Source organism: Pomacea canaliculata, linkage group LG1, assembly GCF_003073045.1.
Source record: "Pomacea canaliculata isolate SZHN2017 linkage group LG1, ASM307304v1, whole genome shotgun sequence".
NCBI lineage: Eukaryota > Metazoa > Mollusca > Gastropoda > Architaenioglossa > Ampullariidae > Pomacea > Pomacea canaliculata.
Window position 1 is genome coordinate 40,875,702 of NC_037590.1, and position 20,201 is coordinate 40,895,902.

At 40.0% G+C, this 20,201-nt stretch overlaps 1 protein-coding gene across 1 annotated transcript in view; it reads left to right on the forward strand.

The window, feature by feature from the left end:
- The window catches only part of LOC112561372 (dipeptidyl peptidase 4-like), a 131,796-nt gene that overhangs the window by 99,145 nt on the left and 12,450 nt on the right, over window positions 1-20,201 (forward strand). Inside the window, 9 exon segments of the mRNA XM_025233830.1 lie at window positions 12,946-13,060; window positions 13,989-14,084; window positions 14,721-14,815; window positions 16,976-17,050; window positions 17,633-17,687; window positions 18,356-18,477; window positions 18,777-18,900; window positions 19,439-19,599; window positions 19,982-20,073. Coding sequence (XP_025089615.1) covers window positions 12,946-13,060; window positions 13,989-14,084; window positions 14,721-14,815; window positions 16,976-17,050; window positions 17,633-17,687; window positions 18,356-18,477; window positions 18,777-18,900; window positions 19,439-19,599; window positions 19,982-20,073 — 935 coding nt within the window.

Sequence of the window (20,201 nt, forward strand, 5' to 3'; positions counted from 1 at the left end):
GAGGATGCACGCGCCATCCCTACTCTCCCCAACATCCCCACCCCACACATCTAACTGACCGATGCTTTCTACACCTGCACCCAGATTCTCAGCTGCTTTCCCTCTCGACCCACTTCCCCCAAACGGTTGTGATATTGTGCCGGGGACGTGGAACCAGTGGCCCTGCCAGCAACCACCGAGGGAAGCTGCACATCCGCCGAGTGCTGCTGCTGCTGCTGCTGCTGTTGCTGCTGCCAGTGCGCTGTCGCCGTCAAAGACGGTTTCACCGTGGCACGGAGAGGCAGCTAAATATAGCTCGGAGGACGATTCCCCACGCCTACCACCACCCCCACAAACTCCCCTCTCCCGCATCCTCCCCACCTTTTGTGAGGGAAAGAGAAAACGGCAGAAGGAGGAAGTCTGAGAGCGAAGGAGAGGTTGCGCAGTCGATTGGAAAAGAAGGAGGGAAGGCGGTGTGTGTGTGTGAGAGAGAGAGAGGGTTGCTCTTATGTCGGTCTGTGGCGAATCAGGAGGAGGTGCGGAAACTTCCTGGCTTGTCTGGCACCGCACTTCACTGTGAAGATACCCGGGGACGTACCTACGTGTGCAGTGGTGTGTTGTGGGGAGGGGAAGACAGAAAGACAGAGGGAGTGAGGACGAATCACCTGCCGTGCATGGCTGCACAGTGGGTGTGCAATGTGTGAGAGTGTCCGTGCAGCCAGTCGGAGAGGTCAAGATGGTTGCCGACGTGCAGGAGTAACCTACAGCCAGCCACCACCACCACCACCAGCAGCAGCAACAACAACAACGACAACGCTGAGCGTGCGTATGTGAAACATTGAGTGATCTGTGAAAGTGAAACGCGCGTGGCAGGCGTGGACCTGACGTCATGGATCGCAATAAACCCGTCGCCAACAAGGCTAACCCCAACGCTTTGGACATGGACCAAGTAAATATAGAATTATTCTGTTTTTCTTTGACTAGTGCTTCCTCCTTCACAGGCCTGTGCACTGCTTTCTTTCACAGCTCATTTCTTTGTTCACCAGGTTAGTTCATCAACTTTGGTGGAAATGTGAACGCCCTGGGATGTGTGAATGTCGATTGGGTAAACACTGCTGTGGGGTAGTTGTAAATGGGATCTTTGATGCAAGTCACAATGAGGCTCTTAGGATAAACCGATAAACATTCAGCACACACCTGTGTGGTGCTGGGCTGGAGAGTATGTTGTGTGTTTGTGTGTGTGTGCACATATTTTATTTTGGGTAACATGCAGAAATGGGATTAGTTTTGACAAACTTCTGATATCCAGTTGAAAACGGAATTTTCTGCATGTAGTTAATTATTTTTACCATTACTTATTTTAATGTCTCATTATCCTTGTTGCTTTGTAAGATCCATAGCAATGTTACGTTGTCTGGTACTCTAACAAACTTCCTGTGTTACTCAAATTAGCTAAAACATTTCAAGTGCTGGCAAATTAACTTCAAGCAAAGCGTGAGCATCTTCATCCACGTGTCTTCACATCCATCCCATAATGTGCATTAGAATTTGTCACTGCGGCAATCAGTCAACCTTTTGTTGTCGTTTTAAGTTTTCACAACATAAATAAATATTAATATAACACATAACAATATCATCTAATATTGTCACTGAACACATGTTTCTATCTACATTCTTTTCATTATATTTTCATACGTTTGATCTAGTGCCCAGACACACCTGTGTGTATATAAATATATAAAGCACATAGAAATTTCATTCTGGGATAGACTGGAGCAGCCTACATCTTATTTCCTTTGTTGTTTGGAGTAACGTCAGTGCAGAAGATGGTAAAATTCTAAACTGCTTGTGCAGACACTTGCTTCAGAGAGAGACAGAGTGGTAGAGGCAGTTGTAGTGAAGCCAGCATGTGATTGTAGTACCTGTGCAGAGAGCACTAGCCGACATAAACACAGCTCTGTGAGCTTCTGCCAAACACCTATATTGTTTCTTGGGGTGATGAGTCACGTGAAGCAACATCCAGACACACCTGCCTCTGTGCCAAGAGCTGTCCTGCAGGTGTTCCCACATCAGTGAGCCAATGTTATCATCGCACTAACATTCCTTAGCATCATCTTTGATGACAGTTATGACCGATAATGATGATTACTAAAGAGATTTACCACTGGAACAGGTGTGTGTGGGGGTAGAGAGTGAGAGAGAGTGAGAACTGAGCTGTTTATTTGTTGAGCTAGTGATATACTGATGATACAATGATATACTGCTTCATTATCAGTAATCAAAGTCAATAAATTGTTCTAATACTAAAATAAGATAGATGATAAACAGTTATATTATTTACATCAGTCAGGGTTATATTCCCACAAACAAAAGACATACACTGCATATGTGATGACCATCAGGTCAACAAGTGTTCATGACATCAGATTTCTGTGTAGTATAAATAAAGGTACATCCACCTTGATGCAATCACTGTCTCTTACATGAGTCCTTCTATCTACTCATGTAGGGTGATGTGCTTACATATTCGTCCACTCATACACAGTCGAACCCACATCCTCTCACACTCACAAACAAAATCGTTTTTCTTTTTCCCTCTTTCACATTTTTCTCTCTCTGACACTTGTGCACACCTGAAGAAGGCTCCGGCATGCTTAACATTTTAAAGGCCAAACCTGTAAGTCCAACCAGATGTTGCGCTGTAGGGGGCTTTCTAATATTCCCAGTGTTGATATTCAATTGACTGCACTTCCTTATTGCATAGAAAATATACATTTCATTCATTTCAGCATTTCAGCAAGAGACAGCAAAATAGCGAATGCAACCTGCTGAGATCTGCTGCTTCTTTGAGGTCCAAGATACATGATGTTAATATGGGTTTAGCAGCTTTAACTGAAAGCAGTCTTTGTCTTCCTGCAAAGTTGAAGAAATGTTTCGAGTAATGTTTGAGTATGCTTGAAGTAGCTGTTATTAATATAATGATATCAATAATTCTAGTCTGAATCAGAATATTCCTGAACCTTTTTATGGTAATTATTGAAAGGACCTTTCTCGCTCAAGCTCCTGACAGGAAAAGTTGAACTTTATTTGACGGAACTTAACCTTTTCAAAGAACATTTGTCCTTTCAAAGGTGAGAGGTGTGGGGAAAGAGTGGAAACACCAATAATAACAAGATTGTCCACGGCACTTCAACATCTTTCTGCTAATTATTTAACAGCGACATGCTAACAGAAATATTTACAGTACATGATGTTTTGGTACATAAAATATACAGCCCAGGATATTTATATGTAGATATGCAAAAACATTTTCTGTGGTAAACTGCATTCTGTAACTATTGGCAAATGTGTAAACAAAACAATCTGACCATCAGTTCTTGTGTTAAAAATAGTGAATGTATTGATTATGGAGTGTAATGTGGTTTTTTTTTTCAAGCAGTTGCTTTATAATGAAAGCTGAGTGTAAGAAGAGTGAGTGACATAATAACAGTAATAATTGAAGTAGTGATAATAGGAAGGCTTGTAAAGTACACAACTTGTGGTCTCCATGTGAGTAAACAATAAAGGACAATTAGGGAAACATGTCAGAGGCAGTGAAATATTGATGTTAGGTAAACAATATAGAAAATAAACATCAGACAACTGAATACAATGTAAACCAGCAAGGTTAACAAAACAATCCAGGAAAACATACTCAAAACTATTAGGGAACAGGAAATTACAGGATGGAATAATATTTACAAAATAAACAACAACATAGATTCACACACAACTGCTGTAGAGGACGCAAAATTGCGGGTTTGCATTATCACTAAATTTATCATCATCACCATCATCATCATCATTATGAGGGAAGTAGGTAGTTCGCGGGTTAGTGAGTGGTGTGCAGGCAGAAGGCTACAGAATGTGTAAAGCGCGTCTTGTCACGTGACAGTTTGCCAGCGCGTGTCTTGGAATGCCAGGGAGGGATGAGGAGGGGAGAGAGAGAGAACCTGGCTTGTTCTCTCCATCATGGTTCTCGTGCTGAAGTATCGATTTTTCCTCCCTCTCTTTCTCTCTTTAGCTGATCATTTGGACAAGTAATCAATGCAGACAGTGTTCGAGGATGTGTATTTGTCCAAGCAGGCTGCAAAAAGCCGAGTTCATTTTCTTGTCTTCATTTTCCTTTTATCATTATCATCATCTTTTTTTTTTCTTTCTTTTTTTTTTTTAAAGTCGACTTCCGCTCTCTGTTGGTTGAAGCAGATGCCCAGGCGGAAACAGCGCTGCAGCGCGCGGGCATCTTCTGGGAAACGATCGATGAACTTTGACCTGTAGCACTAATGGCAGTCTTACAGAAGTCAGATGGAGGTGGCCATCACCAACTGCATGGTCCGACTGTTTGTAGCAGAGTTTGTCGCATTTCGCGAGTGATTTCAAGCTCGACATTCACAGTTGCTCAACAACCGATTTAACTTGTGTAGTCTGAATGTCTGGCCATGCGCGAACGTTTATTTATTTAAATATTAGTTTTAAGTTGTTGTTGTTGTTGTTGTTGTTGTTGTTGTTGTTGTTGTGAATATATTTTCATTGTAGCAGGTAATTCCAGGGAAATACATTCAGTCGTGATTCAGCGTGTTTAATCAGTCGCAAATGTATTTTTTTGGGCCTCAGCCATTTCTGGTAGTTATCTGAGGACTTCGACAGATATCTGTAGAAATGCATGAAGGTAAATAAGTCTGTGATTTTTAATACCACCTTGTTCTCAAATGTCCTTTGTTCTTGAGTGTTATGGTTGCTGTTGTTGTTGTTGTTTTGTTTGGTTGGTTAGTTTTACTATTTGCTGGTGGTTGAGTTTTGTTTTGTTTTATACAAATGTCGGTCGTACCCAAACATTTTTAGGTGGGGGATGTAAGATGTTCGAGAGATCGTACGCTTCTCTGGGTCAGGTTTTTTTTTTTTTTTTTATGAGGCTGACACTCGTTTCTCTTCCTCACTATCTTACCGTTCCCATCTCTTAATGGAGTCTAGTACTTATTTCTGAAAACTGAGTTCACGTGCATGCGTTCTCTGCGCCACACGGGAACCGAACCAGCGCGCCTCCGGACACCAGTTCTCTAACCACTCGCCTCTCCATTTTCCCTTTTTTCGTTTATAGCTTCATGTGTTGCAACTCATCTATGATGGGCAGTATTACTGTCGCCTTCCAATGGAAAGGATGTCTGTATGTCTGATGTCTGTATGTCTGTGTATCAGTGAGTGTTAACACGTGTAAGTGCACCTGATGGTAGAAGCACAAAGAGTTGAGACAATCTTAAAAATGTTCACTACAGAGACAGTTAAGTGATATGGAAGAGTGAACATTTCTCAATAAATTTACTTCAAATTTTGATATATTTCATGATCTATAACTTATAGTGAACCATGTATGTCTAACCTGAAGATTTAATGATTATTAATTATATGAACCACATTTTTTTTGCAAAATTATTAAATACGGTTGGAACCAAGATCCAGAGCCAATATCTTCCATATTCCATGTGAAATTCTCTGTAGACTGATAGGACAACAACAACCCCAGTGTTGTTTATGACCTCGTTGGAGGAGGCTGCTTTCACTGAGAACTGAACTCTCAGACAAGTTTTAATGTGGAGATGTTGGAGAGCAGGTGAGTCCGTGCAAACTTGCCTGCCTCGTAATTACACTTATTTTCTCTACAGAGGAGAGAGGACATTGGATCTTTCTCATGCATTGGTGCACGTGCTCTGACCGTGATCAGGAAGCTTGGATTCACACCTCTTCGTGCACACGATGCAGAAATTTGCATAATTCGTGATAAACACATGATTGTTTGGTAACCGCCAAGCCGAGGCCACGATGATGACACCCTCGACACACCATTGACAGTAGACACGTTTGGCCACTCTCTGGCTTGCAGACAGATGAACCATCCAGCAGCTTGAAGTCCGCTTAATGATGGCTCACGTTCATAGAAACAGGAAATGAATCTTCTTTTTTAATTTTTAATTTGTTTAATTGAGGATTAGCAGTCAAGCAAAATGTCATGTGAAAGTCATGTCGATAACAGCGACAAGCAGCAAATCGCAGACTGAAGCCTGAAAATTGCTGCACCACTCTCGGTCTCACCATAATTGTTGTTGTTGTTGTTGTTGTTGTTGTTGTTGTTGTTGTTGTTGTTGTTGTTTAATCACATATACTACTATTTACAACAAGGGGCCTTGTACATAAATTGGCAATTTTCGTGTGGTATAATCGACACAGATCGACTTTATGGCAGAAATTAAGATATAATACTGCAATGGTCACCAAAAATGTTTTGAACTTCTGTAAGGGGGGTCTGTGTCCTCTAGGGCTGCCTCTTTCTCTGCCTCAAGTATATTTAGTACCTCTTTGAAGTAAATTCTTCTCCGCTCTTTTGTCTACGATGACTCCTACTCCTATCTCATACTGTGCATCCTGAGTAGCAAACTGTCTCCTGAACAGATGGGTCGGGATACCTCTGTCTGGTCTATATCATGTCACTTATTCCAAGAATATTAGACTATATCTTTTTTATAATTAGTCTTTGCTGTTCTTTCAGTTTCTATTCTCCGAACTTTTTAGGCTGACCCTCTTACTTTCAGTTTAGGTTTCGGTAAAGACTCCGTCGGAGCAGAGACAGATGTCCACGCAATGGTGGAGTTATTTGATGGGTTAGTTGACATGAATCAGCAAGCCTTTAGAATGAGAAATTTTAAACTCACTATCTCCCAAATTACTTTTGTAATTTTGTTTCTGCTCTGAATGTACCCAGGATCGTATCGACCTACATACCTGTCCTATAAACAGACAGTGGTAGATAACGGGATTATTAACGCCAGACAACTTTTCGTTAGCAGTTCGTGCCTAAAGGGGATTTCATCACTAAACCACAAACACAACGGATTCATATTGGAAAAAAAAAAACACCCACATCATCTCGAGTTCTCTCCGCAAACCATAGATAATGAAAGTGAGGTCCCCTATTTTTTTAACCCCGCCCTCCCCTTTTCTGTTAAACCGTCGAGTGGATGCTGTCATCGGGCAAGCTGGGTGTGTTAACCGAGATAACAACTGCTTTGCTATCACACAATATTTTTGTTTTGCTGATGCTGTTCTCGCGATGTCGACATCACACGGTCTGTAGGGGGGCTCATTTGTTTCCTCCGGAGGGGAGGCACCTGGGCAGGCTGTTGCAGACAGCAGTGATGTCGGTTTGCCAGACTCCTATCTGTTTCATCAGTTTAGTCCGACTCGGTTTTCACTGGATCTTGAGTTCGATCGGCTCACGTGTAGGTCCAGAGGGACATGGCAGGAGGAGAGGTTCATGCCATCGATTCCCTCACTAACATCAACCAACCAACCTCTCATGTCGGACATCTTTGGGTGTCTAGGCACTTTCTTGCTCCCTGTCTGTACGGTGCTGCGAACAATCACCAGCAATCATAAAGAAGCCTGAATGTTTCATCAGTGTCAGACAGCAAGCTCGTATTTTAAACCATATTTTCTGTTTTCGTTCTTCATTTCTTGTTTGTCAGTCAGTTATCCGTGCAAGATGTTACGGTGTGGGTAGGATGAAGTTTTCTAGCTGCAGGACCGACCAGGCTTCGATCTCATAACTTTTTGCTGACCACAAGACTATGAAGCCTCGCGATCTTTTAATTAAGGGCTGAAAATCGCGAAACAAAAACGGTTTTTTTCCCATTAATTTCATTTCACGATGCTTTAACTCACTTGTCCTGAAGCTTCCGATGTAAATAGTCGTCCACAGGGGTATAGACTAAGTGTAAAAGAAATATTGTCATGGACATTGTAAGGGAATTATAGGGGCTATGATACAAGCTAACAGTCGACTCATTCTGATTTTTATATCTCTCTGGAGGCGATTGCCTAAGCACAGATGCTGACCTTACTGCCTTTGTTTAGCACTAACATAAAATTTTCTGTGATGACCAGCTTCGTCTTCCATACAGACTACATCGACGACAGCCAGAATGTAAAAGAAAACACTGACCTTAGCTCAGGTTCCCTGTAACATTGGTGGTGCAATCATTGTAGGATAATTGCTGGATCCCTTACTTGAGAACTCCGGCTTCCATTTAATGGCAGGATGGACAATCTTGTTGTCTGGGCAGAGCAGCCATCATCATGTCAGGAACTCTCATCTCCAGCTTCTCATTGCATAAGCGGCTGCAGGCAAGTGGCAGACCTGCAAACACATTGCCGCAGACTTTGCTGGATGGTCTGGCTGGCCGGAATATTCCTATTGGGAATTCTTCAAGACTGAGATTAAAACAACAGGACTGCACATTAACATTTCATTGAAAAGATGATCGGCTGGTTGAAAATACAAGTGGAGCCATTAGTTTAGGGATTCAATTATTGATAGCTGGGATGTCCATCTAACGTATGTTAACATGTCTAAGTAATTTAATGTAATTTGAAAGAGAATATTTTAAGAAGTATATTTTTTATGTGAGAAATATTTGCCGAATTATTCTTGGGTATGTTCAGTATGGCGCCTTTTATGGCTGAAAGGTTTTATTTGGATTTTTAATTGTTTCGCCAGTCAATGAAAGAAAGGACTGTATGTGGCCATCAAAGTTCGTTAGCTGAAGTGAGAATCACATTTGAAACTGGTTGCTAGTCTAACGGTTCGTCTTGAGAATAAGCGGGAAGTGTGTGCTTCCTGGGGTCACTAAGCTGGGAATTGGTATTCGGGATTTTGTGTGAGTGTGGATGTAAGTCTCTTACTGAGTCGTGAGATGTTGAGTGTCCATCAATTTGTGGTTTATGTATCTACAATCATGATTGGATTATTCAGTTGATGATTCTGATTTCATCACGCTTTGTCGTCGCCTTCAGACTAAGAAATGTGAGTGGTGCGCTGTGCCTAGACTAGAAGAAGAAAGGTGGCAAGAGAAGTACAAGTGTATTGTGATGCTGTTCACCTGCCTACTGTGATCTGAGGTCACTTAGTCTTCGTCCCTGGTCTGTGCTGAGGACTGGTTGCATATCCTACAGAACGGATGTTGGAACCAAAAGAATTAGAAGCAAAGGTATGTAGACATGTCCTGCAGGTCACGTGACTGCACAGAGTGTGTGTGGGTGTGTCTATAGTCACCGTGGTTTACTTCAGTGGGTGGTTGTACCACATGTTTCTAGAACTACAAAATTAAGAAAAGATTTTTTGAGACAAAAATCGTTCCTATGCCATTTCGATGCATGCCGACATGAACGGACTTCTGGCTGAAACAGTTTTGTATCGTATTTAAAACAATTTGAACGACAAAGATGTAAAATCGTGCTGTTCACTGTTTATAAATAGGTTTAAGGCTAAATGTGTTTAAATTAGAAATTTGTTGTGCGGCTGGCCCCAGGTTAGCGGCTACTTACGAGTTTTGTGTGCGTGAGCCTGTGTTCATTAAATGGTTGTTTCCTAGTTACACGTGTACACCCCGCGAACACCGCATCGACGACCAAACAACAACAACAACAACAACAACAACAAAATCGTTCAGCTGGGATGTTGGTTTGCTGGCGCTTCTGATTATCAGACCTAAGTTTTGTGTTTCGGGTACGTGAAGATGGATACCTGCCGTCTTCCTACAATGGTCTACGTCCTCTTCACTCAAATAAAGGATGACCCGATCCAAATTTGCTTTAGTGCTACTTTAATGGAAAAAACTTTAATCATTTCATCACTGTCATGTGGGTAGGTGTGTATGTGTGTGGTGAAATTTTGGAGCAGTTATAGCCGCTGTAGGACTGAGAGGCTGCAGGCTTTTCTTAGCCTTTTCTTGTAGATGTCTGCCTATTACTGGGATCGTTAACATCGTTATCAGGAAGTTCTGCCATCTGTACGCCCAAAATAGCCTCATGTTGCCGCCTGGATAGTATGAATATATCGATCTTAAGTCATTAGTCAGTTTCTTCAATCACCCTGAAGCGAGGACTAATTAAGTTGATTATAGCCCCAATGCAGTACATGTAATTGGCTTTGGGCAGGGTAAGATTGGGTCCACCACCCAGTTTAAAACACACAGGCTAGTCAGTATAAAGACATGGTGGCCCGAAGATGAAGATAACAAGCTGTTCATCCATCCAGGAATTTACTGCAGAGAACTAGTGTCTCACCCGTGCGTCCAGAGATCCGAACCATGGTGAAGCCAACGGTTCGTATTGAGCCGTTCGTACCCACCAAGCTCCTGGCGGTAGAATTTCATGTGTCCTTTTGTATGATTAAGAAAACACTTTGTAATTCTGGCTTTGAGCAGAAGAAGCAGGTTGAATAATTAAAGACGCGAGAGCTGTAATTGCTTTATCTTCCTACCTCACATAGGTGTCTTCTTCCTCGGCTACCTATCAGCTAATAGAATCCAATCTATCCATTTAATTTTTTTTTTTTTTTGCTCTGCAAATGCAGATGTTCAAGTGGATTTGATATCTGTGTGTTGGCAAAAAGGAAACAGGTGTTCGTTTCGCAGCAGGGAGTATAGTGTTTGAACACAGCTCACTGTAACCCAGACGAATAAACAATTGGCGTAGATAGGAGAAGGCAGCAGACTGTCATCTGGTTTTGCTTTTTTTTAATTCAACAAAAAGGATTTATGTAAGTGCCGCATGGCCTCTTCCTGAATCCTGACAGCAGCTGTTCTGTGGTGTCTGGACCTCGGTCATATTTTGTTTCTGCGCCAGCAAGACCACCAGAGCTAGGCTTTGTCTTGTAACTGGTTTTCAGCATCAGAGTGGCTGATCAGGGTGGATTTCATGAACAATGCCTTCAGAAAGAGAGGTAACCATTCTGTCAAGTGTTAAAGCTTCTCTTATAGTGTTTTGTGTGTTAAATAATTTCGTGTTTGCTTTGTGTGTATCAGTTACAGCCACAGTAAAACGATGCCTATGCAGTTTAGAATTTCGAAAAAAGTGAAAGTTAGGTTCAAATGTTTTTGCAATTTTTTTTTTGTCATGACAATTTGTCACTACTTAAATGATTGAAATGAAACCACAGAGAGGGATATGCATGTACTAGGAATGCCAAAAATAATATACAGTAATTGTTATTATTTTATATTAAAAAAATGAACATGCTTGCATTTTCTCTCAGGCACGTGCACACACATATACAATATCAATATCACTGACTGTATGAGAGTATGACACTGAACCAGTTGATTTTTATTGAGACATCTGTACCTGGGGTCTTTGATAGGCTGTGTTTTAGAGAATCAAATGATAAATATTCCTTTTCGTGATAATTTATTTTTGATTTTGTAAGTTAAGAAATATATGGTCTTAAATGGGCTTTTCATCGTACCCAATTCCATTAAGTGAGCTTGAATATTTCTCAGGTGGAACATTTTTAAAGCTACTAATATGTAGAAAACTACATAAAGAAAAATCTGTGAGAAATGCTGAGCTAAATTGGAAAAATGCTTATTATATGGAGTGCCTAGAGCTGTGTTTAAGTGGAAGCCAGTGGCACCAAGCCAATGACTGCCACAGTAGTAGGTATTTTTTTCCTTTATCTTTCTTAATCATCCTCAATGACCTCCTGTAAGCCCCTCTCCGATATTTAAAATTAGAAGCAAGGTAGGGTCCTGAGATGGTAATCTAATTATAGAAATTTCAACATTCAACTGGTCTTCTGTTTTACCTAAAGCAAAGTTTCATTAGAGCAGGATGGTATTCTGATGACACCACCAGTATGGTTCTGATAGTATGTCTCATAGTAAAACCCAGCATGTTCTGGTGGTTACCTCGATGTATTTTGATGCCAAAAAACAATTCAGCCATTGCCTTTGATAGTCATTGCTTTTAATGATAATTACACTGGTATGTTCTGATGGTAACACCATCACCGTCAGATGGTGACCTCAGGGGCTGGTGTAAAGTTGTGCTAGCAGTCAGCTAGTCTAGAAATATTCTGTAAACAGTTAAGCTGCTGTCATACTAGCATAACTGCTATGCACCCACCACAATTACACTTGTGGGCTACCATCGTGCCAGGGCACTACTTTTATTCGATGTGTTGTAGAAAGGACTATGCAGTGTTTGTCCTGACCATGTTATCTGAGGGACCAACGCAGTGTGGTTAGGTATTCGAACAATTAGTGATTAGTGATTAGAACAATTATCTTGGTCAACTTTATATCTTGTCTTTGGGAAGCTGACCTGGGCTCTAATTTTGATATTGAGGAGCCAGAAGCAGAAGACACATTTAGCTACACGGACTCTTTATAGCTCATGGTTTAAATATTAGGTGGGGCTATGGAAACAGTGTGGCAACATTTGTATTGCACAAGTCGCATGATCTTTCCTGTCCAGTGGTGATGTTTTAATTATTACTTTGCCTTGTTTTCTTTGTTTTCTGGTTTTTTTTGGGGGGGGGTTGTCTTTTCTTCTGATTACTTATACAAAGTTATCTGCTTTTGTCAACGATGAAGCTGTTGTAGTACATGGCAAGGAGAAAAAGAACTGATTGATAATTTTGTGTGAAAGGTTGACAGGACTATTTATTGAAGTCGTCAAGCATTCTGAAGTATTTTTTAGCTCCTTCATGACTGCTCATTAAGAGGAGCTGTATATGCAATCTGTATGATATGGAGATGACATTGCAGAATTATTGTTATAAAAACTGAACAGAGGTGTCATTGAATTGAAGGGAGTGAGACTGAGAGACTGAACAAAGGGGCAAGGAGCTTGAAGCTGTGTGCCATTAATGAACTTCTTCTTTTAGTGAACTGAGTAATAAAGATATTTTAGTTTGTTTGGTTTTTTTTTTTCATCTTGTAAAATAAGGCCCAGACCTTGTGAAGTCATGTGAGTGCATTTGCGTAGCTCCACCCACTGTTAGTTGCAACACATTGGTTGAATGGAGTGACAACTGCTGGCCCGCATAAATCAGATTTGTTTCATTACCAAACCCCTTTTCAAAAACTTTTTCAGGAGTTGGTTGGCAGCTCTTCACAACAACGCAACTGGCGGGGGATCGCCATCGCTCTGCTGGTCATCCTCATCGTTTGTGCCCTTATCGTCACTGCTGTCATACTAGCAACGCCAAGTATGCACTCATTGTTTTCTCTCCTTTTCAGTACTTTTATTCCTCCTGAATTCTGATCTTCATAAAAAGCTAGGGTCTGTTTAATCTCTTTTTCATTTGATTTCCCCCCCTCCCACCACTGTTGTAATGAAGTTTTTGCCATATATATATATGAACAAAAAAAACAAGTCCGGCATTTGCAAAGGAATTATAGTGCATTCAACCCTGTGTTGAAATAACTGTTCTAGTCTGTTTTATACTAAGAACTTCCTTGTTATGTAAAATCTAAACTAACAGACATTGTCTTTCATCAAGCTTGGGTACGTATGTTGTCTTCTGTCTTTCAACAAATAAGTGTGTGATTTGGAGAAAAACATCAACAAATTTTGTGTTTTTTGGTCAACAGTAGTGGAATATGTTTTTGTGATACTTTATCTCTTTTTGCAGCAGTCTGTGATGAGTTCTTGGGTTAGACTTTAATGATAGCCTTTGCATGTAGTGATGAGCCATAAATGCCACTGTACCGTACATCCTTCATCATAAACCATTCTTGGAAATACTGACCTTTCATGTGTAAATGCTGTTTGGCCCTGAAAATGCAATTATGTTTTAGGACACTCTTTATCGACTTGTTTATCCTCTATCTGTTCTTTTCTCTTATATTCACTGTGCAGAGAGTGCTGGTGATGCTGCGCATTATAAGTACCCATTATTCAAGTTCTATTATTATAATGGGTACTTATACTGTGCAGCATCATAGGCACGGTAGATTGCGCTTTCTGCGCAGTGGATACAAGTGAAAAGAACAGATAGCAGATAAACAGCATTTATTTTTAACCAAGACTATTATGCTAATTTTACTCTCGAGTTCTAGTATTTATTCGCCAAGATTATTATGCTAATTTTACTCAGATTCTAGCATTTATTCATCAATATTCTAATTTTACAGAACCTGAGAATGAGTACTATGGAGAGAAATTTACACTCAATGACTATTTGGACAAGTCCCTTAGGCCCAAGATGTTTAACGCTATGTGGCTTAAAGGTAAGACAAACTTAATTCAAACTTAAATGCATTGATTAAACAGAAAATGTTGCCTTTTGTGCAAGATGACCTTCACTGGGCAAACATCGCTGCAGTTCACATGCCAGAAGCTGTTTGTTTTGTTTTTGAGAGTTCAAGGCACCACTAGAACAGAGAGCCACCCACAGTTTATTAAAGATTGTTGCAAATATGAATTTTCAGGAAATCATAAAACTGCCAACCTTCCTCCTGATTTCAAGCATTAGCAGCCTAGGCTGTCATTGGGCCTAAACAGTAATAATCTCACCATTAAGGACTTATATTGACTGCTACACATGCTCATATAAAAAGTTGACCATCTTTGCAAATTTCCAAGACTCCATAAGTCGTGGGAAAAAACCCAGAACATGACATCATATTAGCCTGCTTAATATCTGTGAAGGAGAGTAACAAGGAAAAAATCGGTGATCTCAGACTTTATGCCTTTTGAATGATCTTAAAGTGTAATTATTGCTTTTCATCCTGTCACACCAAAGTTTGTTAGACTAGGCCTGCTGCTGAAGTACCGTACTAAAATATGAATGATGAACCTAGATATGTTTAGTACTTTTAATAGTATTTTGTGTACATTTGACTGAAAAATATTTTTTTTTATAGGGGATCGTTTCCTATATCGCGATGATGATGGTGCATTGCGGTTGTTTAACTGCAGCACCAACTCATCTAGGATGATTCTGGATAATACGACCTTTGTAAGTATCTTTAATCTCCAACTCAGTATAGTATCTCTGCCAGCCTTCCTCCATCAGACCTTATGGTTTATGTCTAACAGTCCTAATTTTCCAACAACCCATAAGTCTGTAATGTAAGAAAAGCAACAGGATCTGATTAGTTCAGGTACTATAAGATTTATTTCCCCTTGTCCTACTGCCAAAGGTTGAAAACATTCCATGAAATTTGTCAAGAAAACCTCAAATGAAGCTGCATGCACAGATTTGCTAAAGATCCAGTCTCACTGTCTGACCGTGTGTTATTCAACTGTAAGAATGCAGGTGGAGGGGAGTTGTCTGTCCTCATGTGCTCAGTATCAAACTTGCTGTCATGTGTGGACTTCCACATCCAAACATCCAAATAGCATTAACTCAGTCTTGGAATTTTATAAAAAAAACTAAGCATCCTGATTGGATCCCAGATGAAGCGTCAATCCCTAGCAGCACTGGAGTTAACCCTTTTTACACAGAATTCCAAGCCTGAGTAAGCTCAGGGCTAATTCCAGGAAGGTTAAGTGACTGCTGTCTACTGTGAGATATATATATATACAAGGCTTCAGAACTGGCAGCTTTAGCAGACATTATAACAGCTAGCAATAAATCAAAATTAACTTTACAGAAACTATTTCCTGTTGCCAGAGGCGGCGTTAGGAATACGCGGGGCCTGGGGCCGACCATCTGCGCAGGGCTGGGGTAGTGGAGTACGTGTATCAATATCCCTATTGATGTGATGCCGGAAGCACTGATTTATATACAGTTAGATAGGCTGGATCAATTTCGCGAAATAACGCACGAATTTAGTGTTTTAATTGTTGGTAACCTTTCCCACCGCTTGTGACAGTAGCTTTTTCTTAAAGCAAAATAATATGGTGACGATAACTTAAGGTGCAGAGGGCTGCTGTGTTTAGGTACCTTGGTACAGTGATCGACAGGAGGCTCTCATTTAGTGATCACGTGAACCAAGTGTACAGACAGGCCCAGCAACGGCTGTACCTTCTGAGGAGACTCTGCAGCTTCAATGTCAGCTCTGGGGTGCTGGAGACTGTGTACAGGTCTCTTGATGAGAGCATCCTGTCATTCAACATCGCTGCATGGTATGGTCACCTCCTAGTCAAAGACAAGGCAAGGCTGGCCAGAGTCATCCACCAGGCCAATAAAATTATTGGTACATCACAGCTGCCACTTTCTGACTTGTACCTTCATGCAGTCAGAAGGATGGCACATAACATCATTTCGGACCTAACGCACCCTCTCCATCCCAACTTCCAGCTGTTGCCCCAGGCAGGCGCTGTAAAGTGCCACCTGTACGGAAAGCTGCCTACCAGAGGTCCTTCGTGCCAGCAGCCATCACCATCCTAAATAAAGCCACAAGGATTTAGGAGGAATCAAACACAGTCTGAAGAGAAGAGGGTGCTGACATCCATTATCAGCCATCACCTTGTTGAATGTGCGCTCTCTTTCGCACAAATAAGACGAGCTCTCAATCTAAATAATTAATGAAATGCAGGGATTTCTGTCACAGGCCAATAGATGACATAGATGACAATTTGTAATGTTGTTTGCCTGCAGGTGATGAACAAGATAGTAGTGATTATGAGTGCGTTAAATGTCTGTATGAGTATGTATGCCCGCCCGTGTGAGCAAAAGAAAAATTTCTGTCTTGGGGTCTCCTCGACAGACAATAAAGTCTGATTTGATTTGATTTAATAAACTGCTTGTTATTATTGCCGGGTTTAAAGTTAAGACATGGGTTCAATAATTTGCTTAATTAGAACTTAAAAGTGTTTACTGAACGTCAATTTTTGGTCACAACTTGTTTAACACAGCTAGCAATAAGTCAGAAAGATGACCTCGGGGCTGAAGCGCGGGGCCCCTTCGAGAGCGGGGCCTGGGGCAGCCGCCCCATTTGCCACCCCCTAACGCCGCCTCTGCCTGTTGCCCAGAACATTTACGTTGTTTGTTATTCACGATTGCTGGCAGTGCAGGGTAGAAGTGAGATGCATGGTCATTTGAAAAGCAGTGGAAGAAGAAATATCAGAATATATTTTCCTTTGAAACAACATAAACTTGAATAGTAATGCTAAATGTAAATAAAAACCTTTTATTTGTGTTTAAATATGTGTATGTGTGTGTTTTGAACAGAGGCAGCTAGACACAGATGCTTTCTGGTTGTCAGCTGATGAACAGTACCTGCTGCTGAAACATGATGCCCAGCAGGTAGGGTAGTGCAAAGCATTGTGAAGTGTAATGGGGATAAACTGTTTTTCATGAATGCAGCTAAAGTTTGGATCTAATAATATAACCTCTTATGAAAATATAGACCCTACATATGCATAATTTTTGAGGAAATACACTCAAATGTACACATACATGAAAACTTTTAGCATGAATTTGGAGGTTTGTACATTTTACGAAGAGAATGCTTAATGCTTATTCCACAAGGCTTTTGCTAGCTGGAAGGGGTGTTTATAAGTATGGTCAGAAAACACACACGAACATTGTCTAACATAATGAATGCAGTAAAATTGCTACAGACTTTTAGTAACTTTGATCTTTTTATTGAATTAAGCAAAGCTGGAATTATGAAACAAAGACATTTTCTTTGTCAGAGCAAAAGATTGGATCACAGATTACTTTGAAACAAAATAACAGATAGAGTGAGCTGGCGTAATCCCCTTTTTTCCAAAAAGAAAAATCTTTGAGATATAATTTAAAAAAAACTGTATGGCAAATATTTTGCAGGAAATGAATTTGAGAAATTTTGAGCACAGTGAATGTTAGATTTTTTGCTGTTTTCAGGTTTACCGTCATTCTTCTCTGGCATTGTATACAGTGGTTAAAATTGATACACAAAGTGAGTTTTTATGAAAGTATTCCACCGTTCTTCTATTTTCGCTGTCTAAAAATACATATGTGTCCTTATTTATTGCTCTTGTTTATTTCAATGTTTACATTGTTATTGTCTGGGTTTCATGACAGTTGCTTTATTTTGGTAAGCTCGTGCCCATGACTGATATGAGGGGAGGGGAGGGAGGGGGAAATAAATTATTGGGCCAACATACAATGGTACAGAAAAAATAACCTAATTATTGGTGTTGTATACTCAAGTTTTTATACATTGGTACTGTATATTCATGTTTGTATTTGATTATTGGTGTTGTACACTTATGTTTGTATCTAAAAGGCTTATTCCCTGGAGTTCACATTTCTGACTTGCTTGCTTCAAGGTGTTGCTTTGAGGTCTCACCATTGTAACTTCAAAAAGCTTTTTTTTATTTTAAATATTTTTCATCTCTGTCCTGTGTCAAACCTTATGTTTTTATTTACTAAATTATTTTTCCTTCCCTTTAAGATGACCTGTTTTTCTTTGCCATCAGCTCATTGCACCTATTTGTCTGTGGGCCACAAACACAGTTGGATGCTAGCTTTCTTGATTAAATTCATCTCCATTTTGTAGGACAGATGGAGTTCTTTTAAAGACAAAAGTATACATGGCAGAAAGCTTTGCACTAAATGAGTGATTATCAACTTTTCTGGACTTTGTTTGTTTGTGGTTGGTTTCTAGAGAAGAATACAAGGTCAAGGGCCCTGATGAAACTCGTCCTCTTCAGTTTGCTGGATGGTCAACAGCTGGAAATGCTTTGGTATGTTTACAGTCTCTGGTGTTTATCTTCACAGGTGAAGGTTTAAAATTTAGATGTTTTTCCTCTGTTTTTTCATAACCAATCATTGTATCTTGCAGGCTGACCTCAAAATTGGTCTGGTCTGTCATCTGCACTCCTTATATGAGCAGTCTGTTATATTTGGCTATATTTTATCTTTTAATTCCATTTTTCAGTGCATACTACTAGGTTTTTATTTATATAAACAACATATTGGTTGCTAGAAACTATTTTAAATATGTACAAAGAATTTTTTTTTCTAACTTTAAATGTGTTATCAGGTTCTGGTGCAGAACAACAACATCTATTACTACACTGCAGCACATGATGTTCCAATTCAGACTTTAACCACATCTGGCAAGGATGGGGAAATCTACAATGGCATTCCAGACTGGGTGTATGAGGGTAAGTGAGGGTCGTCTTAAAACTGTGTTTCAGTTGTCAAATAATTTTTGTGCTGACATAACAAGTTTTTATTTCTGTGGTGTAAATCACAAAATTTTCCTCCTTTGAGCTGTACAATCATCTTTGCCCTCCACTTATATTCCATTTTTTGCACAATAATTCATTCATCTCACATTCCAATGAGATAATAATCTGTACTGCTCAGGTTTCTTGTTGCCTCACATTTTGATATTCTTGTTTGCTCTTCGTGTAATGTTTCTTCTTTCCTACTGCATTATAATAAGGTCTTCATTATGGATTTTTTTCTTTGTAAGGTAGGAGCTTGGTTTTAAATAAACTATACCCTATAATTCTGCATAGCAATCATGTCTTCCTTTCTATAAATTGAACTGTTTGGGTTTTTTAAAAATTATTTATTTACTTGTTGAGATGTTTTCATTGGTGCAGGTTTCTCCCTCATTTTAGGAAGTTTGAAAACCCATAAAGAAATCAGCACAGTTTTAGTCATTGGCAAAAGTCTGCTTTTTTATGATCACAGAGGAAATCTTGGGCTCTGATAATGCTATGTGGTGGTCACCTGATGGTACTTATCTATGCTATGCTGTATTCAATGACACACAAGTGCGACGCTTCACCTACATGGAATATGGAGAATACGACTCAGCCTACACAGATTCCAGGCCCATTGCTTATCCAAAGGTAATTCTTGGATTGCCAATCATTTTCTAATATTAGGCATTTTAATTCTCTTGTGCATTTGTGATATCATTTGTATGGAGCATATAAAACCAAGAGATACATGAAAGTATTAGGCATATTAGCACTCAGACATGTTAAAAACAACTGCAGCATTAATGAAAATTTTGTCAACATTAGTGTTTGCATACTTCTAAAGGGGAGGTGGGCTTTATGATCACTTTCGTGCATAGAAAGAAAAAAAAGAATCTGAACTTAGGCTGGTGAGCTCTGCTCAGCATCACAAGTACAAGCTAGCCAGTAGTTACTGCTGCATTACTAAAAAGTTACTGCTGGGGCTGGAACTCTGTATGTCATCATCGAACATAGCAATCTAATGTTGCAGCCAGGGTATCCAAACCCTACCTTCCAGCTGAAAGTTGTGCGGCTCAGTGACAAGAAGACAATAGACCTGATGCCTCCAGAATTCCAAGGAAAGTAAGTCTAGTCTCCTTGCTTTGTTCTAAATATCTGCATCAGGAATGTTTTAAGTGTAATATTTGCAAAAGAGTAGCTTCATCACATAAGCTATAATAGACAAATTTATGAAATGTTTGTTTGTTCAA